Source organism: Mustela nivalis (genome assembly GCF_964662115.1).
Source record: "Mustela nivalis genome assembly, chromosome: 7".
Lineage (NCBI taxonomy): Eukaryota > Metazoa > Chordata > Mammalia > Carnivora > Mustelidae > Mustela > Mustela nivalis.
In genome coordinates, this window is record NC_139026.1 from 103,615,061 (window position 1) to 103,638,808 (window position 23,748).

General features: G+C 43.8%; 1 protein-coding gene across 1 annotated transcript in view; it reads left to right on the top strand.

The window, feature by feature from the left end:
- Window positions 1–5,214: 5,214 nt before the first annotated feature.
- LPCAT3 (lysophosphatidylcholine acyltransferase 3) overlaps window positions 5,215–23,748 on the top strand; it is a 39,471-nt gene continuing 20,937 nt past the window's right edge. The window contains exon 1 of the mRNA XM_082742590.1: window positions 5,215–5,609. Within this exon, the coding sequence (XP_082598716.1) occupies window positions 5,459–5,609 (151 nt within the window). The 5' untranslated portion in view covers window positions 5,215–5,458. The remainder of the gene's footprint in view (window positions 5,610–23,748) is intronic.

Consider the following 23,748-nt stretch of genomic DNA (forward strand, 5'->3'; position numbering starts at 1 on the left):
AGAGATGCCCAGATATTTGGTTAAAAGTTATTCTGGGTCCATAAAGGTGTTTCCAGATGAGATTAAAGATTAAATATGTAGACTGAGTAAAGCAGATTGCCCTCCCCAAAGGAGGTGGGTCTCATCCATATCTTTCAAAGTCTAAATGGAACAAAAGCCTGAGTAAGGGAAAAGTTGCTCTCTCTGGTTGCCTTCAAGCTGGCACATCAGTCTTCCCCTGCCTTCCCACCCACACTGAGACTGGAGCTTACACCATTCGCTCTCCTGGTTCTCAGGCTTACAGAACCATTTACCATTGGCTCTCCTGGGTCTCCAGTTTGCTGACTGCACATCTTGGGACTTCTCAGACTCCATATTCACATGAGCCGATCAGATAGATAGAAAGATCGATAGATCAATAGATCCTACTGGTTTTGTTTGTCTGTAGAACAGAGTAATATAGCTGCCTAAGCATGTTCTTTAAAGATCTAAAACTATTAGAAAAATAGGTTACCTAAAAGTGTTTTTTAGGGGCACCTGGGTGGCTTGGTCGCCTGAGCATCCGACTCTTCGTTTTGGCTGGGGCCAGGATCTCCTGGTTGTAGGATCAGCCCTGTGTGGTCATCTGTGCTTAACAAGGAGCCTCCTTGAGATGCTCTCTCTCCTTCTCGCCTTGCCCCTCTCCACCTGCTCTCTAAATAAATAAATAAAATCTTCAAAAGTATTTTTTTAAAGTAGACCATCTAGAAAAATATATATATTTTAAAAGATGTTATTTATTTGAGAGCAAGCGAGCAATGGGGGAGGGGCAGAAGGAAAGAACCTTCAAGCAGACTCCCCACTGAGCATGGAACCTGAGACATGAGGCTCAATCCCATGACCCATGAGATCGATCAGGACCTCAGCCAAAACCGAGAGTCAGACATTTAACCAACTGAGCCACCCACACACCCCAGAAAAAATATTTTTAAATCAAAGAAGGAGGCTGCTGATAAAGATAGCAGATTGACTTACCTAAGATCCTGTAAAATAATAGTGAAGGATAGAAGGGGAAAGATATAAATCTGTAAGAACAAAGTAAAGATGAAAGAGGACTTCAGCTACTTCCATTTTAACCTCAAACTTTCTGATTAAGTTCTTCTTCCCAGCTTATCTCTTAACTCAGACAGAAGACCCTGTGAACAATACATCCTGTGATGGGAACCAAAACTAACCCCTCAAGCAAAACCCCCTGAGCCCGGAGCACACCAACCATCAGTGATTGACCCCAAGGTAATGACTGACCCGGCCTGTATTGCTCACCTGCGTGTACCGACTGACCCTTGTCCCACATTTGCCATATATAAGCCTAGAAGTAGCTTCAGCACTTGGGAGACTGTCGTTGAGACATTAGCCTGTGTCTGACTAGCTCTGGCCTCACTGAAATAAATTCCTTTCCGGTTTCACCACCACTCATCTCTGTGCCTTTGGATTTTGTCAGCTGCAGGTGGCTCAACCTGGTCTGTTTGGAACCCCCAGAACTGGGGGCTCTTGCACCCCTGCAACTCAGTTTCAGGAGAATCTTTTAAATACATTTTTGGAGAATGGAAAGATGGTGGGGGAAGGGAGCTAGATGATACAGCAGAGGGCAGTATTTGACCAGGAGCCAAGTCGGAGGCCTAAAAGCCTAGACTCAAACCCCCTCCCCGACCAGTCACCATTAGGTAAATACCCAACCCCACCAGTAGCAGGCAGATAGTTGATGCTATAATCTGAGAAAATGGATATGAGAAACTCTGGACTCTGGAACAGTAGGCATTACAAAGAACAAAGGAGAGATATGGAGCTAAAAACAGGTACATGCCTTCCTGGCAGAAGACTGGCCAGTTCCTCTGAAGAAACTGTAGAATCCTAAAGAATAAACCCTCCACATGCTGACATTTGGGAGTTTCTCAACCAAAAGGAGGGCTCCAAGCCCAATCACATATATACAATCCACATATATATTAGTCATCCCTATACCCAGTCAACTTTGAGATTCCTTGTTTGTATATGGAAGGACAGTCATCACCGTAAAATATATGAAAGAAACAAAAAGAAAACAAAAATCCAGAGGAAAAAGGAAAAATGCAAGGAATCGAAGGGTAATGACAAATAGAGAAAGGAAGGAAGGAAAGAAAGAAGGAAGGAAGGAAGGAAATCAATCTTCCTCCAAAATCCCTAATTTGTTCTCAGGAGGCTAAGGTAGCAGATTGTGTACATAAACAAGAATGCTGGGACCCAGCTGGTTTGGTCAGTGGAGTGTGTAACTCTTGATCTTGGGGTTCTAAGTGTAAGCCCCACATAGGGTGTAGAGATTACTTAAAAATAAAATCTTTTTAAAAGAAAAAAAAGAATGCTGGAAAGAAAGAAGTTATTCCAGCATTTAAAAAAAAAAAAAAAAGAGCTCTTGGAAATTAAAAATCTGAGACTGAGTAGAGAAAGCAAATATAACTATTAAGGAGTAGTGGTGGTCTTTGGGTGATTAGTTTTATAAATGGTGAAAATGAATACCAAATTTTAATGAGAGTAAAGACAAGTGGGTTAATGTGTTAGCCGAGTAAATACCAACCATCTCTGCCATGATGAGAATGCAAGATTATTTTCACAAAATTATGGTAGGGAGGAAAAAAAAAAAGAGGGCAGTAACTTCAGAGAAAGCCAAGGTGTTCTAAGATGAGAAACCCTACTGATGATCACAGAGATCAAGGAGCCAATGGGAAGGAAAGAAGGAAGGGAAGGAGGAAAGGAGAAATAGAAAGACATACCACCAAGACTGCAGTAAAGAGAAGGGAAGGAATGAAGAGAATGTGGCTAACCAAACACTTGAGGAGAAAGGAAAATAGGCACCTGTTGTGTCAACATAGACACAGCCTCTGTCCCATGCCCACCCTTCTCTTGGAACACCAGAAGCCCGAGAAGGGGCAGACATGTTATCCAGTTGTATGACACAAACAAAAAACAACTTTCTACATTTTTTTAGACTTGTTTATGTATTTGAGAGAGAGAATGTGTGCATGTGTGTGCAAGTGGAGAGGGAGGAGAGGGCAGAAGAAGAGGGAGAGAGAATCCAAAGCAGACTCCCCTGCAGAGCCCTATGGGTGGGTGTGTGGGCGTGGCTCAATCTCAGGACCCTGAGATCATTACCTGAGCTGAAATCAAGTCGGCTGCTTAAGCTACTGAGCCACCCTGGCATCCCACAACTTTCTACATTTTTAGACAAGGTCCAGTTGACTAGATGCTTTAACAAATATATTTTACTTATTCAGCAAGTCAGATATTTTAAGGGTCTTAAATAACATCTACCCAGACACTTCAATTCAACAAAATCTAATAAAGTTAAAAGTGTGCATAAGCTACAACCCATAATTCCCTTCCTGATTACAAACACTAGGGAAGTCTTTCCTCAGTGAGGATCACGAACTACCAGTAGGTATTGATCAAGTTAGTGGATTCTGATCAGCAATTTTTTAATGAATTAAAATAGAGTAGAAAGTATCAATATGGCCGTGTGTATTGTGGGTATGTTTGTGTGAGTATTATATGTGTTTGTTGTCTAGTGTATGAATATGTGTGTTTACTGGATAGCAATGTGTTTCATACAGGAGATCTCAGTTAATTTAAAAAAAAGGTTTGAAGTCACAGTCCTAGAGAAACTTTCACTCTTGCTTATAGAATGCTCACTGCAACAATGCTTGTCATAAAACAATATACAAATTAATAGGAAATGACCCAAGTATTCCTCAACATGACCACGAAAAGCTAAGTAGTATGACCATACAGTGGAATATTACATCACTGTAAATGAGTAGATTCGAACTACACGTGAAAACACGACTATATCTCAATAAAGATAAGCATAAAAACAATCTGCAAAATGATCCATTCACTGTAATCCCATTGATATAAAATTTAAAAGCATGCAAACTTACTGTATATTCTCTCTAGATGTACACATTATGTAAGGTATAAAAATAGGAATGGGACCGATAAATACCAACGTCAGTAAAGTTTTGACCTCTGAGAAGGGAAGGAGGGAAATGCCACGGAGTAGGCATATACTAGGCTCCTCAATTGTATATCAGATACTTGTTTCCTAATGGGGGGGGGGGTGTGTCTTATTCTCAGCTGTTCTGAATATTTCATATTTTTAATTTTTTTCCTAAAAACGGGGGAGAGGAAAGTGAAATTTAACAGATTTCAGTTTAAATTCTGTCTCTTCCACTTACTGGAAAAGGAACTTAGCAAATTCCTTAACTTCTCCAAGACTCTGCCCATGAGACGGAATCATAATTAACATCCTGTTTCACAGCCAAATTAAGTGAAATAATATGGTTATAAATGCTTTGTGAGGAGCAAAGTGCTACAGAAGTATAAGCTATAATGTACAAGAATGTTCCGCAAATTCCAGTTATTACAAGAAACTCGGTTTTCTGTTACATACCCTGCTCCTTTGCTTCAGAGCACTTACTTTTGCTTTCAATTACACATGCATTAACACTATGACCGTGCAGCATGCCCACTCCATTGCTTTGGATTCATCATTATATTCCCCAGAGCCCAGCACAGTCGCAGGCACACGCGAAGGGCTCGGCACATTTTCGTTAGTGCAATCTGAGCGGTGGTTACCCGTAAGAAGTAAGACTGGGAAGCAAGGTGGGAGGAAAGAGCTCTTCTTACTTTATGTCTCTAAACTGTTTGAACCTTTACCATGAACCTGCACTACTTACATAGTGACAAACTCGTTTATTGTCAATAAAACCAACAAAGACTAAAACGGAATACGTCAGTTTCCTCGCCTCTCGGGAAAGGTGAGGGTTTAACACAGCAGATTGCGCAAAAAGCGATGCGCAGTGAAGGCGGCGTGCTAACGGTTTGAGAACGGCCCGGAGCTGCCGTTAGGAGGCGCTCGCGAAGCCGTTCCAGGAATTCCCGCCCTCTCCGTTACATGCCCCAGTAACCCCGGCGCGCCGGCGACCGAGAGTAACCTCGCGGTCGGGTGACGGCCCCCCCCCCGTCCCGACTCTCGCCTGCTCCCGCCTCAGCCAATGGGAAGGCAGCGCACGAGCCGGCAGGACACTCGCCCTCACCGACTCCTCCCCCAAGCAGTTAGAACCGAGTTGTACAATCACCTCGCCGCCGGCTTTAGTCTTTTCCAATTGCAACTCTAGTTCCCGATTCCAAGCCCCGCCCCCGCCCCGCCCCGCGCTCATTCTCGGCGGGAGTCACCTTTGCTTTACAAACGTTCAGACCCGCCCTCTGCCTACCTTGCTTCCCTAGGCCCCGCCCCCTTCTCAGGCCGACCAATAGCCGGGGGAGTCTGGAGCCGCTGGGCGGGCCCTCAGCCAATGCGCACGCCGTGGGCGGGCTCCGGGCCGGAATTGGGGGTGAAGCTACAGCCTTGTGCCCACATTCGGGGCGCGCGGAGCTGGGGGGTCCCTGGGGGACGCCCGGAGCAAAGATGGCGTCCGCAGCTGAGGGGGACGTGGGAACGGTGGCGGAGCTGGCGAAGGTGCTGCGGTTTGGTTTCGAGGAGCTGAGCCTTAACAAGTTGGCGACGTCCCTGGGCGCGTCGGAACAGGCGCTGCGGCTCATCATCTCCATCTTTATGGGTAAGGACCCTCCTGCCTCGCTCCGCCCCCTCGCGGAGTTCCCGGGGAATGGGGACGTGACCCCCCCCTCACTTTCCGGAGCCACCCAGGAAGGCTTTGTGGGGTGCGGATGTGAATCTTCAATCACGCCGACCAGCTATCGAGAGGAAGACAAGTCTTTCCTCGAGTCTAGGGGCGCCGTGCCCTCTGAACCTCTTTACCTTTCTCTGTGACCCCTGCTGTACCCTTCTGGCCCCTCATTATGCCATGATCTCCCCTATGTCCCCACGACCTATCCTTATTTGTCTCTCTCTTGAGTTCCACTCTTTGTCCATGTGTACTGCTGTCTGTTATTAATATCAACTCTCACACATGCGCGCTTCTTGTCGGTAGGGATAGGCTCCCTAACTTAGGTATTAGCTTTGTGGGTCCCTAAGCCCCGAATTCTGTCCTTGCATGTTCGGAGTCTTTTTCTGCATTGCCAGCTTATATTACACTTACTTCTCTTTTCTGTCTTGTTTCTGATGTTTTCTTCTTATACCTTGTTGCTTTTTCCCCCCTTCTTAACTTTACTCACCTGTCATTTATCCTGGGATATCATTTTAATACTGGGCTTGGGAAACAGGACTGACAACCCCCTTTAAAAACTATGCTACTCCAAGCGTTTATTACCCATATGGTTCAAAGGATGTGATGTGTCTGACTTTATGTCACAACAAGCTGAATTATAACTGCTTTATAGGCTTTTTTGCTGCATCCTTCCTCCTTGGTTTTTTAATACAAGGAAGCAGCATGGCACAATGAGGGGGAAAAATGTGTGGACTTGGGAAGGCAAGCAAGTCAGACCCAGCCTTGCTGCTGCTGGTGGACCGTGGGACCCTGGGCGAGTTCCTTAACCCCTCTGGGCCTCAATTTGCTTATCTATGAAATGAGGACACTAATGCCTACCTAGAAGGACAGCTTGTAAAGTCCTGTAGGAATTCAAAGGTCAAGAGCTGATGCATAAACGTTTGAGTAGTTGGAAGGTTTTATGAAGGTTATGGGACTTCCAGCTAGGAGAGTAGGGGTAGGGAAGAATGAAGCAAACAGGACTGGGACAAGAGATTAGAGATCAGAGTCATGAGAAGTTGGGGATAAAAGTTAGATGTGGGATTCCTTAAATGCCAGAAAGAAGTTTGGAATGTATCCAGTAGTCAGTAGAAACATTGAATATGATATCACCTAAGGGTGCTAACTAGATCTAGATAATGTGAGAGGCATTCATTTATATTTAAATAACCTTAGCAGCTGCTATAATTGTTACTTGCTTTTTACATATAAAACCAAGCTGATCTTCCTTTCTTCCAACTAAAGGTCCCCTTTTCCCTCCCTTGTAGAAGTGTAAAAGGCAAAAGACACCTCAGTATCTCTCAGATCTAACCCCGATTTATCAAAACCCCAATCTAGAATTCTTCACACCACAGCAGCTTTGAACTTCTACTCCTTGAGACTTCTTTCTCACCCACTTATTTGTTGGTGTTGTAATTGGCATTTAAGAGTGTTTATGTTCATTCATTTGGAAGTTCACTGTTGATTCCTCCACTATAAATTGAGAATGTAACATAAGTAGCAACAAATTATTAGGGGCAACCTGTTGAATGGAGCTAGGGCTGAAATTAGGGCTTGGAATTTGTCCGTTTTGTGCTGATGTGATCGAATACTGCCTGTGCGTTCCTGGGGAGCTACTGCTGTGCTATCGTGGGGGCATACAGCTGACTGGGAAATTGTTTTCTCCATATCCTTCTCCTCTACTCTCCTCCCATCACCACCAGTCATCAAGCGATAAACACTTGGTGTAAAACATCTACTGTACTCCTGAACCCCCTTGCCATTCTGCCATTTCCCAGATCCCCCCTTCCTATCTTCCATGTGCTGTTGCCTGTTATCAGGCATAGCCATTCCGCATTGATATATAGGATTGTGTTTTCTAGGTATGGATTAAATATCTACATGCAGACAGAAACTGATAGGCTTGACATGTGCATGGAAGAAAGAGTGCAGTCTGGTTGTAAATGTTTTCCTTACAAAGGTATTACCATTTCTGCATATTGTAACCTAGAGACTCGTAGCCTTTCAGCAGTGGAGTTCCTGGTTCCAGAACCCCTGCTGTCTTGGGTAATGGGGATACTAGAGGAAATCCTTGTCAGATGTACCAAGAAGGCCTATAGTCCAAAATGATTCTAACCCACTTTCTATTAATTCACAATTAATGTGGGTTAAAGGCACTTACAGACACCCCAAGGGAAGAGTTAGGTATATCAGACATTCACATTTTAAAGTATGAATCTTTTTTTTTTTTTTTTTAAGGAGTTTTTGCTTTTTAGAGAGTGAGTGTTTGGGGTGGGGAGTCAGAAAGGGCAGAGGGAGAGAGAGAATCTTAAGCAGGCTCTATGCTCCAGCGAGAAAGGGGCTTGATCTCACAACACTGAGATCCTGATCTGAGCTAAAAATCAAGAGTCAGATGCTTAACAGACTGAACCACCTAGGTGCCCCTTAAGTGTGAATAACTTTTAATTAGACAGTTTCATTGCTATTTTCTTAACATCTTACTTTTCCTGCTCAAGTTCTGTGTACTCATCTTGGGGTAGGCAGTAAATCATTAATGCAGTTCCTCTCAAACCTTTGTGACTGTAACCCATGGTGAGAAATAGTTAATCATGACATATATATATATATGAAACAAATCATGACATATATATATGTATATATGAAACAAAAGTTTCAGGGAAAATTCTTTATCCTTATAAAGCTGTGTATGTAGCTAGTTTCCGTTTTGTTTTTCAGCACTGCTTTGTCCCACTAAATTAGTTTCAGGACCTATTAATCGGTTACAAGTAGTTTGAAAAACCCTGAGTTAGACGCCGTAATTTTTTATATTCAGTACTTCAAGGAAAGGATAAGTTTCTGAGTACCACTGCCTTGGATTATTTTAAACAGCCAGAAAACTCCATTAAAGAGATGCATGTATGTTTGTCTTTTGTAAGATCACAAGGAATTTGATGGAAGGTCAATTTTGCTATGGTGTTGAAAATAACATCCCCATCAACACCTGGGGTCTTACTACTCTTTAGGATACTTAATGATATAGTTCTGGAATGTTGGTGGGGTCTGGAGCTGAGGGCCAAGAAAGAATTCTTGGGACATCTTTGTGCAAAAAGGTGATTTTATGAAAGCACAGGGACAGGACCTGTGGGCCAAAACTTCCGCACCTGGGTTGTGAAGAGTGGCCATTTATATACTTGGGAGTTGGGAGAGGTAGAGAAAATGGGAGGTGTCCAAAAGGACTTTGATATACTAAAGAAGACGCTCTGGACACTGGTTGCATTGCTATTATCAAGCTAAGGCTGTTTTTACCTCAAGCGAAACATTAGCATTAAGATACCTGGAAGTTTCCTGGAGGAATGTTACACCTATCCCACCCAGGAGTGGGGAGAGGGGAGAGCTTGAGGGGTGTCTGCTTGTGCTTTGTCCTCAGCTAGCCTTCTGCTCCCTCATCCATAACACGAGTTGTTACAAGTAAATTCAAGCAAAGGTACCTACTGGGAGTTAAACCCTACAATGGACCCTGCAGTATGAGTAATCAGAGCCAGGCACTCCAAAGTATTGTCTACAGTTTGCGGGTAGGGAATGAGCCAGAGATAAGTACTCTAACAGCCACAATAAAAGACAAATCTAAGTGCCATAAGAGAATTACAAAGCTGTATGAGATTGAGAGATTGGACCTTTAATGAACTTTGAAAGCTGAATAAGGTTCCAGCAGACTGAGATGGTGAGACGGAAGGGAATACCGTGAGCAAAGGCGTTGGAGTGGTAGACGTGGAGTGGACATGGTGGAACAGGAAGTAGTCCACTGGCACTAAAACAGGACTTAAATAAAGAAGCGGTGGAAATCAGACCAAAGGGGCACCTGGGTGGCCCAGTCGGTTGAGGGTCCGACTTTTGATTTCTCCTCAGGTCATGATCTTGGGGTCCTGGGGTGGAGCCCCACGTTGGACTCTGCGCCTGTCATGGAGACTGCTTGGGATTCTCCCTCCCTCTCCTTCGCCCCCCCCTAAAAAAAAATAAAGAAGACTGGAAAGGTAGATCATAGAGCCTGGAGAGCCAAAGCAAGGGGTTCGTGCTTAATTAAGTCAGTGATAGGGAACCGTGGAAGGTATTTGAAAGAGAAATAATATGACCAGAGCTCTATTGGGAAAATAATGGGGTGATTATCAGCATGGGGTGATTTGAAGCAGACACAGACAGGAAGTAGGGAAGCCAGCGAGAAAGAACAATGATCCAGATGGTTATATGGACTCGGAGACAAGGTGGTTGCACCAAGAGTGGAAAATAGGGATCTCATGTGAGGTATTTTAGGAACGCAGAATCTTTTGAAAAGTAGCTTCTGCATACACTTGCATCTATAGCTGCTTACACCAGAAATCTAAGACTCAGCCTTGCACCTCCCTTTCAGCCTCTCCCCACATCCCAGTCCCCAAGTCCTGTCAATACCACCTCCAAATTGTGTCTCCAATACATCCCCTTTTCTCCTTCGCCACAGCCGCTGGCCATCTGTCACCAGAACCACAGGAGTAGCCTCCCAACTGTTCTCTAATTCTGTTCTTGCCCCTCCCTCCACCCCTAAGAAAGTGGTCGGATCCGGTGCCTCTCCTTCCGTACACAGCTAGTGAGCCCCTGCCTGCTTTACCAGCCTCATCTCAAGCAAGCTCACAACTTTTTAACCACACTGCCTTCTTTTCAGTTCCTCAGAGAAAGGCATTAAGTGGTTTCCTACCTCGGAGCCTTTGTACCTGCTAATGCAGCTACCCAGAATGTTCTTCATTCATTATTCACCTGACAGACTCCTTTCATCTTTGGGGTCTCAGTTCAGATTGTCACTTCCTGTGATCTGAGAGTTCTTTCCTGACTCTTACTTTATTTTATTTTATTTTTTAAAGATCTTATTTATTTATTTGACAGAGAGAGAGAAAGCACAAGCAGGGGGAGGGTTTGGCAAAGGGGGAGGGAGCAGCAGGCTCCCCGCTGAGCAGGGAGCCAGATGTGGGATTCTATCCTAGGACCCTGGGATCATCACCCAAGCTGAAGGCAGACACATAACCATCTGAGTTACCCAGGAGCCCCTGACTCTGATTTTGTATGATGTCCCTGTTGCACTTTCTCATACCCACTGAAATTTCCTCTCACGTGTATATTCCCATTAGTGATTCCGTATTTGTGGATGAGAGCAGAAATCATGTCAGTTTTGCCCATCACAGTATTTCCCAGAGTGGAACACCATACCTGGCTTCTGAAAAAGGCAAGAAGTATTTATTGACTAAGTGAGCATGTGACTATATGACTTGGCTGCTGATTAAATGGAGGATGAAGAAGCAATTTAAAAAAAAAATAAAAATAATAACCCACTCAGTCCTTCTGCTGGAAAGATAATGATATCTCAGAAATGCAGAGAGGTCCAGAGGAGCGTCCCATACTGTGCCCTGCCAGGCAGTGGTCTTGTTTTGGATTTGCTCTAGGTTCCCAGGCCACCTCCAGGTGTCTTAAGAGTTACGAAACCCAAGCTTGAGCTCAGGAGAGAAGTTGGAATACAGAATAGGGTTTTAGGAGTCAGTGTTGGTATCATAATGGAACCAGGGAGGGCTTGAAACACCATGGAGAGGCATGTACAAAGAGCAGAGAACACAATTCTTGTTGATAGAGTATGTTAACATTCACCACACCTGGCCTGTAGTAACAATCGCTGACATTCATGAAAGACTGGTATGCCTACAACATCATCTGAAGTACTCAACATACCCCACCTACGCCTGCCAGGTTACCCATGAGATAATTAAAGTACTGTTATCCTCACCCTTGTGCAGATAGGAAACTGGGGCCTTCAGAGGTTAAGTAACTTGTCAGAGGTCAAACCTATTTCTACCCCGCTCTAAAGTCCCTGCTCTTGATCACACTGGGATTGCAAAGAGAGTGTGGGGGTGGAAAAGATAAATGCCCTTGGTGTCCTGTTCTCTTCACTTACATGGGTAAGCCAAGATGGAGTCAGCACATGAAATACCTCTCAGCGGCCAAAGCTGGAGCTGGCCAAATGGACTAGATGGCCACCTGCTTAGTATGAGTGGTCTCCTCTAGTGTTGGCCATGACTGTGGCTTGGCTGTTAGACTGATCAGAAATTGCACCTGGGCCGTGTCTGGGTGGTTCCATCGGTTAAGAGGCTGATTTTTTTTTTTTTTTTTAAGATTTTATTTATTTATTTGACACAGAGAGACACAGCAAGAGAGGGAACACAAGCAGGGGTGTGGGAGAGGGAGAAGCTTAGCCCAATGTGGGGCTCGATCCCAGGACACTGGGATCATGACCTGAGCTGAAGACAGATGCTTAACGACTGAGCCACCCAGACTCCCCTAAGTGTCTTATTCTTGATTTCATCTCAGGTCATAGTCTCAGGGTCATGCGACTAAGCCCTGTTTTGGGCTCCTCGTTCACCAGGGAGTCTGCTTCAGGATTCTCTCTCTCCTTCTGCCCCTCCTCTCTCTCTCTCAAATAAATAAATAAACCTTTTCTTTTCTTTCTTTTTTTTTTTAAAGGAAGGAAGGAAGAAATTGCACTTGGTGGGGTAAGGACTCATTCCTCAGAGGTTCAGGTTAGCATGACTAAGGTTAAAAACCTTTAAAATCAAAGTAGGTCCTGCAGTTCAGTTCCCCTTAGACCAGTCAGGTCTGGCCCTTTGGAACTAAATCTATTATTCAGTGCAAAAAGCTTTCTTCAAGTAGCACTGAAATTACAATATAAAGAGACCAAAGCCAAGATAGATGGAAATTAAACAGCATTAACCAAACAAACGTGACTTCTGACCATAGATGATTTTCAAGCCTTCTTCCAATTCTTTTTTTTTTTTTTAAAGATTTTATTTATTTATTTGACAGAGAGAGATCACAAGTAGGCAGAGGGGCAGGCAGAGAGAGAGAGGAGGAAGCAGGCTCCCTGCTGAGCAGAGAGCCCGATTCGGGACTCAATCCCAGGACCCTGAGATCATGACTTGAGCCGAAGGCAGCGGTCCAACCCACTGAGCCACCCAGGCGCCCCAACCTTCTTCCAATTCTTAAAGTCTAGGTAAAGTCTACATTTTGAGACTTTATTCTAATTCATAGCCACAGATTTTGTCATAATATAAATCTTTGTCTTTGAAGATTTCTTTTTTTTTTTTTTTTTTAGAGAGAGAGGAGAGTGGGGAAGATGGGGAGAGAGAATCCTGACCAGGCTTCACGCCTAGTGCCACATCTGACGCGGGGCTCCATCTCATAATTCTCACAAGAGACCTGTGCTGAAATCAGGAGCCAGATACTCAATGGACTGAGCCTCCCAGGCACCCCTGGCAACTTCTTTTAAATACATTCTTTCATTTCCTTTTTGTCTGTACTTCGGTATCTTACATTGCACAAAACTTCATGCTCTGTTTTGTTTTTTGGTTTGTTTGTGTTTTAAAGATTATTTATTTGAGAGAGAGAGAGCAAGAGCACGGAGGAAGGACAGAGGGAGAGGGAGACTCCCTGCTGAGCAGAGAGCGGATAGCAGGGCTCAATCCCAGGACCCTGGGATCATGACCAGAGCTGGAGGCAGATGCATAACCAACTGAGCCACCCAGGTGCCCCAAAACTTCATGTTTTGAATGCCATTATAACTTTAATGTCAAATAGAATCATTCATTTACAGAGGCATCTGGAAATTTGGGCCCATGAGATTATATGCCCAACCTAATTCAACAAAAATAATTATATATCTACTGACCTTAAATCTATCTGGGCAGCCATCAGAACTCACTGGAGGTGTTTATTGCAGCAGCCTTTCAAAAATGGGACTGGCCTTCAAAAAGGAAATAGTATTTCAGCTGGACCTTATAGAAGATTCTAGTAAGGTAGAAATGAGAGAGGAATCTTTCTAGCTACAAAGAATAATGAATATACATGTGAAGATCAGGAAAAGTAAGAGAATCTGAGGAACAGCAGGTGGTCCAGTTTGATTAGAACAATAGAGGACCCATATAGGAGTCCGAGAGAAACACCTAATAGACCTTTCGGGTAGGTGGGGGTAAAATGGCGGAATAAAAGAGTGGGATGTGCGTTGTCTTCCAACACCTGCTGGCCCAGGTACACACTGTGTTCAGATTAAGTATGTACTAGTTGCGTCACCATAGACTAATTATTAAACTTCAGCCATCCATTTCCTCGTGTTCCCAAAGGGCAGTTTCACTAAAGGATTGAAGTTAAGCATTAAGCAGTTTATCTAATAGTTACTTAAATTGGATTTAATTCATAACAAGCAATATTTGGAAAGAGTGCGAAATTTACGTGAATTTTTAAAAATAGTGTAGTCGTCAAAGAAATGCCCAACATCCAGAGAATCACTCAGTCATACCCGTGGCGCAGATGTATTCATTCTCCTCTGTCCTAGAAAAGTGGGGAAGGCAAATTGGGAAGCTCAGTAGGACTGAATGAGGTAAAATGTGTAAACTTTTGACCCAAAGTAGTTTTGTTTTTTAAGATTTTTGTTTATTTGATAGAGAGCAAGTGAGCACAAGCAGGGGGAGCGGCAGTTAGAGGGAGAAGGAAAAGCAGGCTCCCGACTTGGGGCTCCATCTCAGGACCCTGCGCTCATGACCTGAGTCAAAAGCAGATGCTTAATAGACCAAGCCACCCAGGCATCCCCCGTCCCCAAAGTAGTTTTAAATAATTGTTCCTTCCTTCCCTTAATAAATACTTATCCCTCCCTTTCCAAGCGTGGTCTTGGGACCAGCAGCATGGGTACCTCCTAGCATCTCCTGGCTTGCGTCCTAGGAACTTGTTAGAAATGCCATTTGCTAACATCACTTATTCTTCAAATACATTCTTCTTACTGAATGTTACTGTTAATATTATTATGTCAATGATATCATTGTCATTTCTACCTTCTAACTCATATCCTTACCTCCGCTGTTTCACACTTTTGATGAGAAGGTTAAGTATGGAGGAGTTTTTTCCATAAGGGGCTTGGACTCCTAGTTCCATCTTTCCCTTTCTGGCTTACGTCACCTACCTCGAGCACTCCAGCCTTCTCTTCATCGACTGACTCACATTTCTGAATACAGTTAATATAAACTGTGACTTGTAGCTTTAACAAAAATGAGGTGGCCTAGTTGCAGCTGCCAGGAAAAGCTGTTCTAGGCAAACTGCCCTTCTCAAACATAGACTGTTTAAGGTAGGGGTGTGTGTGTGTGTGTGTGTGTGTGTGTTTCTCTGTTGACATTTTTCCAGCAACTGCTGAAGTCGGGGGCCAGGAGATTTAGGACCACCCCCTGGAGTTCTCGTGGTGATGCCTCAGTAGTTCCCTAGAGACCTCCAAAGCCTGTCCATGATTCATGCAGCCCAAAAGATGTTGCATGTGTCTTTATTTCTGCCTGTTTTCAAAATGAGAAGGGAGGTAGAGAGTAAGACACTAAAAATAAAGATAAGTAATTTCTGGGTAAGAATTGCCTTTGGGCTTAAAATGGACTGGTTTTTAAATCCAAGTTCCTCTCTATTCAGGCACTGGCTTTGAAGATAAAGCGAGATTCATTAAATTCCAGACACCTTGAATGAAGTATTCTATCTAAGCGCCATATGTACCAAAGTTGTTAGTAATAGAGGCTTCTGGTAGAATGTTACTGCTTTCTAGCTATAAGGACATTGTCAGAAAGCAGGGTGAAGATCATGCCAAAAAATGATCAGACCCAGGTTTTGTTCTTGGCTCACATGAAGTTAACAAGGTGACTATGTAAATGCCCCACTCTGGGGCGTGCCACCTGGGTGGTTCAGTCAGTCAAGCGTCTGCCTTTAGCTCAGGTCGGGGTCCTGGGATCAAGTCCCACATCGGGCTCCCTGCTCGGTGGGGAGTCTGCTTCTCCCTCTGCTGTTCCCTCTGTTTCTGCTCTCTCTCTTTCTGTCAATAAATAAACGAAATCTTTTAACAACAAAAAATAAGTAAATAAATGCCCCCAGTCCAAGCATAGGCTAAGTTTAAATGCAAAATAAAAAGCTTTTGTCCATTAAAGATGCTTTCAATACCAAGTATTCATGTTGCTATGGCATTTTCATAAGAAAAGCCTACATAGTCATACTGCTACATAAAATTATGAACAGTGAGATAGTAATTTTGCAGGCAGTTCACTGTAAAAGAAAAAGGATTCATGCGCACATGTTGCGTGCAGATCTAAGGAGGATATGAGATCCCAGGAGGTTAAAGTTCTGATCACTGTATAGTTGTGTATGCTGTAATGAGAAGTGGCATCCCCGTAGACATGGTCAGTGCCTTCTAGCTCCTGAAGTTTCCGATTTCTGCTGTGGTAGCAATTCTAAACTCAGATGGACCTGGACACCGCTCTGGATCGCTGTCCATAAATACAAAACTTCAGTTTGGAAGCCAGCAAGCAGGCCAGCTGGAGTTGTGCCCTGTAAGGCTCCTATGGTGTCTACCTCCGACAAAAGGGGGAGAGATTGATTATAGTTCGAGTACCAATATACTGGGGCCCTGACAAAAAACGTTGAGCTGTTTTAACTGCTTCTAGAAATCCTCATTCTCTAGCCAAAGGATAATCTGATTCCATTTTTAAATTCTTTGTTGGTTCTTCTGAAAGAGTAATAAACAGGGGCATCCAGCTGGCTCAGTCAGTAGAGTATCCAGTTCTTAATCTCAGGGTTGAGTTCAAGCCCCATGTTGGGTATAGAGATTATTTTTAAATAATTTTTTTTTTAATGAAAAACTAAAGAGTAGTAAACAAAAGCAAAACTGGGAACTAGATGGCATGCATTTATATTATTTATACTAAGAACCTGACATAATTGTTTATGGGGACTTAGGTCATCAGATCACCAAAAGCTCCCAGTTTTTTCAAGTCTTACCCTTTGGTTTTATAAAGTATTTTTTTATTCTAAAATATATAATTTTTAGGGACACCTGGGTGGCTCAGTTGGTTGAGCAGCTGCCTTCAGCTCAGGTGGTGATCCCAGCGTCCTGGGATCGAGTCCCACATCGGGCTCCTTGCTTGGCGGGGAGCCTGCTTCTCCCTCTGCCTCTGCCTGCCACTCTGTCTGCCTGTGCTCACTCTTGCTCCTCTCTCTCTGACAAATAAATAAAATCTTTTTTTAAAAAAAATGTAATTTTTAGGGGTGCCTGGGTGGCTTAGTGGGTTGAGCAACTGGCTCTTGACCCAGCTCAGGTCTTGATCTCAGGGTTGTAAGTTCAAGCCCAGCATTGGGCCCCATGCTGAGTGTGGAGCCTACTTAAAAAAAAAAAATTAAAAAATAAGGCGTGTGGGTGGCTGAGTTGGTTAAGCAACTGTCTTCAGCTCAGGCCATGATCCTGGAGTCCCAGGATCAAGTCCTGCATCAGGCTTCCTGCTCAGCAGGGAGTCTGCTTCTCCCTCTGACCTCTCCCCTCTCACTCTCTCTCAAATAAACAAATAAAATCTTTTAAAAAAATGAATAAATAAAATATATAATTTTAAAATGTTTTTTAAATTCTTCCCAAATCTTCAAGTAGTATTGAAATGCTCGACATAGAAAGTAGATCATTTCCAACTTTTTTTTTTTTTAAGATTTTATTTATTTATTTGACAGAGAGAGATTACATGTAGGCAGAGAGACAGGCAGAGAGAGAGAGGAGAAAGCAGGCTCCCCGCCGAGCAGAGAGCCCGATGCGGGACTCGATCCCAGGACTCTGGGATCATGACCGGAGCCGAAGGCAGCGGCTTAACCCACTGAGCCACCCAGGCGCCCCCATTTCCAACTTTTGTACATCAGAGGATACTACCAAGAAAATGAAAAGATAACCCATCGAATTAAAAATAAATTGTAAACCATATATCTGATAAGGATCTAGTACCCAGAATCTGTCAAGAACTCTTATAATTCAGTAATAAAAAGTCATAACTCAATTAAAAAATGGGCAAAGGATATGAATAGACACTTGTCTAAGCAAGATGTACAAATGGCCAATAAGCACACAGAAAAATGCTCAGCTTATTAGTCATTTAGGAAATAAAAATTAAAATCACAGTGACATACCACTTCACACCTGCTGGTATGGTTATTTAAAAACAAAAAAAAAATGAAATAAGCAAGTGTTGGTGAGGCTGTGGAGAACTTGGAACCCTCATGGGTCACTGATGGGAATGGAAAACAGTACAGCCACCATGGGAAACAGTTGAGCAGTGTCTCAAAGTTAAATAATTACAGCGTGACCTAGCCATGCCACCCCTAGTTCTATACTCAAGAGAATTGAAGGTGTGTGTTCACACAAAAACTTATACAAAAATGTTGATAGCATTGTTATAAAGGCCAAAAAGTGGAAACAACTATTTGTTCTGCAACAGGTGGATGCATGGATGGACCTTGAAACTGTTACCCTAATGTTTTTGTTATGTTAATGTCAGGCTGAGAATTGGGCGCATTTGGTATGATTCTGTTTATATGAAATGCCCAGAATAAGCACATTCCTTTTTTTTTTTTTTTTTAGTTTTCATTTATTTATTTGACAGACATCACAATTAGGCAGAGATTGAGGGGGAAGCAGGCTCCCCACAGAGCAGAGAGCCCGATACAGGGCTTGATCCCAGGACCCTGGGATCATGACCTGAGCCGAAGGCAGAGGCTTTAACCCACTGAGCCACCCAGGCGCCCCCCCCCCCCGCCTTTTTTTTTAAGATTGTATTTATTTGTCAGAGAGACAGAGAGCACAAACAGGGGGAGCAGCAGGCAGAGGAAGAGGCAGGCTCCCCACCGAGCCAGGAGCCTGTTGTGGGACTCAATCCCAGGACCCCAGGATCATGACCTGAGCCCTGAGCCAAAAGCCACCACTTAACTTAGTGAGCCACCCAGGCGTCCCCGGAATAATTTTTTTTTTTTAATATTTTATTTTTTTATTTGAGAGAGAGCACAAGAGGGAAGAGGTCAGAGAAAGAAGCAGACCCCTGCTGAGCAGGGAGCCCAATGGGAGACTCAGTCCTGAAACTCCTTGCTCAACCAGCTGAGCCAATCAGGTGACGCCAGTATAAGAAGATTTCTTAAAGACAAAAGGTGGGCTTGTGGTTGTGGTTGCCAGGGGATGAAAGAAGGGTTGAAGTGACTGCTAGGAGGGATGGGGTTTCTTGTCCGGGGAATAGAAATGTTCTGGCATTGAGACACTGGGGATGCTTGCACAACATTGTGAACAGACTAAAATTCACTGAATTCTAGACTTAAAAAAAGACTAAAGAGGGACCATGTATGATCTCAGGTAGAGTGAGAACCCAACAATTACACCTGTTCAGATTCATGAGGACAATTACAGGGTATAATGCTGTTATTTTTCTTGTTAGAATCTTGACTGTAAGAAAGCATTTATTGTTTCATTTGCCAAAATGCCTAAGGAAAAAGTCTCACCTTGTTTGTACTTACAAAGATTAGATTTGGCAAATCTAAACACAAGAGAGAAATCCTCATGACAAGTATTTGGGAGGGTTGGAGAAAGAGCAGCTAATTAGCCAATGGGACAGGGCAACCCTTGGGCAGCCCTAGCCAGATCAAGTCACAACAGGAGCAAAGGGCATTTCTCCACTGAAGACCAGTGCCATGAATTAAAAGGGGAGGAAAACCCACGTTACTGCATACTAGCTAGGCATTACTGAGAGAGAACCCATATGTGTAAAATCCAGAAAGCATTGAAAATCAGGGAGAGGGGGCACCTGGGCAGGTCAGTAGGTTAAGTGTCTGCCTTCAGCTCCGGTCATGATCTCACAGTCCTGGGATTGAGTCCCTGGAGCTCTGTGCTATGGGAGTCCCTCTCCCTCTGCCCCTTCTCCCTGCTCATCCTCTCTCCCTTTGACTCTCTCCCTCACTATCTCAAATAAATAAATAAAATCTTTTTAATAAGGGGGTTAAGATACTTCAGGCCTGTGCAAGGGAAGGAAGAGAAGAAAACAGGAACAGAAAGGGCAGAAAAGGAAAAGAAGAGGCAAGAGGAGGGGCAGACCCATGGGGGGGGGGGTGCTGTGGGAGCCCAGCCAGTCCATTGCTTCTCACTGTGCCCAGAAAGGGCCTGTTTTCCCAGGTGATAAACATCTCTGCTGGATGATTTCTGCAATCCTCTCCTCTCTCTTGGACTTAAACAGATGCCCCTGCTGTCTGAAACACACTGCTTTAGCATATGCAATACAGGCTACTTCATCCCACCCCCACCCCAGGGTCCCCCCCTTCCCTCCCTTCTCCTCGCTCTAGCTCTGGCAGCATTCCCTTGCCTCCCGTAGTCTCTTGATGTACACTGCATTTCAGCCTCTGTGTGTCAGACTGTTATTGAGCAAGGAAGAGGGGTTGTAGGCAATCCATTACTCCATACACTTGCCTAGGGGTGACAGTGTACCCAAAGTCTACATTTGACAGTCTTTGTGCCCCTTCTCTTCCACATTTGCTTCCCACATACCACCCTTGCATCCTACGCCCCAGCTGGCTCTTCCTGCCTACCAGTCTCAATCCTGTCAGAGCCTTCTCAGCCTCACCCCTCCCTAGGCCTGTGTAGCCACCAACAGCCAGGAACCCCCTGCTGCCAAATGCCCCACCCCCACCCGGAACCCCCACTGGAACTTAGTTGGGGAGTATGCCTGTCATTTGGAAGACCTTTGTTGAAGCCCTGTACCCATGGGATCCTGGGAGTAGAAGGATTTTCTGACCAGTGCCTAGTTTTGTTATGGTGGTTGCTTTTTTTTTTTTTAAATCCCAGATCCAAATCTTGGATTTGGGACCTGAAGCTTATATAATCGTGGGGACCTTTTTTTAGGAAAAAGGATACAAAAATAGCTTATAAGTTTCACGGATACATATGACCATGTGAACTGGTCCTTAGCTCCTGCCTCCACCACCGCCCCAACCCCCAGGGCCTTAAAAGGGGCCTCTGCAAAGGAAGGGCCTTGAAGCAGAAGCTTTAGTAGCTTTGTGGCCATTGGGCTTCTTCCTGGGAGTATGGGGTGCAATTTACAAACCTTTATTTTTGAAACTTGCTGTAGGTTTAATTTAGTTTAATCATGAGGTGGGCAGTGGCCAGGCCAGTTAAAAGGAGCCTCGAAGTTTAAGTTCGGTATAGATAGACTTATTTAAAATATTTGCTCAAATGTCAATATTTTTAAAGTGGCCTCAAGGACATCCATGTGTGACACTTTTACAGGTATTTTCTCTTTTAATCTGTACCACAGCCTGCAGATACGGCTAGCACTTTCCCTGTTTCACAGTTGAACACATTGAGATCTAAGGGATCTGTTCACCCCTGCTGCAGAGCTGAATTTCTGAACTAGATTACTCCTGATTTCTGAGCCCAGGGATATTCTGGTTGATCAGATAATCTGGCTGGAATTTGTCACCATATGGTGTATTAATTTACAAAGAATTAAAATGTGATAAAAGTGGACTGGGTGGCTCAGTCCATTAGGCGTCTGCCTTCAGCTCAGGTCATGATCCCAGGGTCCTGGGATCAAGTCCCATATTGGGCTCCTTGTTCAGCAAGGAGCCCACTTCTCCCTCTGGCCACTCTGCCTGCCACTCCCCCTGCTTGTGCTCTCTCACTGACAAATAAATAAAATCTTTAAAAAAAAAGAGTTTTGGGGCACCTGGGTGGCTCAGTGGGTTAAGCCTCTGCCTTCGGCTTGGATCATGATTTCAGGGTCCTGGAATCGGCCCGCATCCGGCTCTCTGCTCAGCAGGGATCCTGCTTCCCCCTCTCTCTCTGCCTGCCTCTCTGCCTACTTGTGATCTCTCTCTGTCAAATAAATAAAATCTTTAAAAAAAAAAAAAAAGTGAAAAAACCTTTTTAAAAAAAGTGTACTGAATACAGGTGACGGGAGTATCATTTTATCTTTGCTTGTTAAGGCATTTTGGTACCTTAAAGCACTTCAGAGTCCGTCTTGAACAGCTTTTGTCCCTGTTCCACTGCAAGGGAGAAATGCCAGTCAGCAGACTCTTTGAGCTTTAACATTCCTTCGGTATGTAAATTTATGTAGATTAAGATTTAGGAAAAAACAGTTCTCTAAAGTAACTAACTCCGTGACCATTCGAACAAACTAGTAGTATAGAAAAATACTATAACCAGATGTTCAGACTTGCAGATCACGTGCTTGATGTCCCTGCTGCTGTCTAGTCAGACTTGAAATGCTCAGGAGGGCTCGCCATGATGGACAGCTAACTCCGGGACTAAAAAGCTAGTGACAACCTCCGTGTCTCTCACTCCCTGTGGCATGACACCAAACAACACTTGCATCATGTCATAACTTTTCAGCTTCTGTAGTCCGTTTTACCAGTTAGCCAGCGTATGTGTCTGTGAGCTTCAGATGGCCTTGCTTCTTACTGAGAGCACTTGACTTAAATGGAGCAATTAAAGAATTACTTTTGGTGAGACTTTGGGACAGCTCGTTTAGGTGGTTTGGTTGGGTTAAATGACTAAAAAACTAGTATTTCTTAACCTTCATAGAAAACCCTTTTTTGTTCTTTCTCACAAGTAACAGCCATCCACTCATTTACCTTTGAAATGTCCCTCTGTTCTTTTATCCCCAGGACATTTTGATCACTTGTCCCAGTTATCTTCAATCCTATGTCAGAGTTGTCAAAATATTTGAGATACTCAGCAGGAGGAGACTTTCAGAAAGGAACTGCTGTATTCTTACTGCACTGCATGAAGATAGGGACTGGGAGTCCCCAAGAATCAAATGAACAAAGCAAGTACAGGAGAGCACCTAGATTTAACATTAAAATGTAGTTTGTGGGGTGGGGGGCAGCTGGGTGGCTCAGTCAGTTGAGTGTCCAGCTCTTGATTTCCGCTCAGAGATTGTGGTCTCTGGATCCTGGGCTCAAACCCCACATTGGGCTCCCTGCTCGGTGGAGAATCTACAGGTCTTCCTCTCCCACTGCCCATCCCCCTGCTCATTCTCTCTGTGTGTGTGTCTCTCTCTCAAATAAATAAATCATTGTGAAGAAAATGTAGTTTTTAGTTGTTTTTAGATAGGAGGATAAGCAAACATGAACATGAGTGTGCCTGTGTCTGCAACCAGGTGCTTGAAAGTAGATTGTAGCTTTAAAAGCACACAGGTAGTTATTAGTGATTCACTCGCAGGTCACTGCCAAGTGCCAAGGCATGTGGCAAGAATATCAGAATGGAAGTCAGGTGATGTGGATTCTAACTTGAGCTGTTCTCTCTTAACCTTGAGCATGTTAGCTATCCGCTCTGGGCCTCTGTGTCTTGTCTAATGAAGGTTTTGGACTCAGTGATTTCTAAGATTGCTTCAGATTCTAAGAATCCATATATCCTGTGAATAACCATTCAGCATATGACTCAGCCCGAGCTATACAAGATTGTCAGAGGGTGGAAGGTGTGTTGGCACCTTGCCCGTAATGTCAATAAGCTTAATCTGGTGAAGAGAAACAAAGAACCAGTTCTGAACAAATTCCAAAGGTGAGAGCTTCATTCTCACCTAAATATCTGTAATCTACAAACACTCTTCCGGATACAGAGTGATCAGTAACTCAGTGTAAATGCCTCATCAGTTACCGATACATTGACTAGACAGGGTCAGGCAGTGTCCTTCCTATTTCCATGTCTGTCTTTTCTCTACATAGTTGTTTAGCACAAGGAATTTCCACTTTTGATGGAAAAAGAATTGAGTGGCAGATCTTCAAAGTAGAAGTAATTATGATAAAAGTTTCATGGGACAATACTTGATAAAATTTAACTACAAACAAAAATTACAAATAAGCCAGGTTCAAAAGCAGTCCTGTTTTATATTCTGGTCTGGGATTCTTAGAAAAATTTGACTGAAATTTGATAGGTACTTCCAATATGGCCTTTCAGTATTGCCCAAAACAAAATACCCATTATCCATGATAACCTTCCATAGTCTAGAAAAATTACAACATCCAGGTAAAATAAGGATGAAATGGGTTTTTTTTCAGCCATCTGTAACTAGAAATTCCAGAGTTGACATAATCTTGTCAGTAAACAGTCCTTAAAAGCAGAGCTGAAGGCTGAAAAAGAAAGGGATAGACAAGAAATAGAGACAAAGGGGTGCTTGGGTGGCTCAGTGGGTTAAGCCTCTGCCTT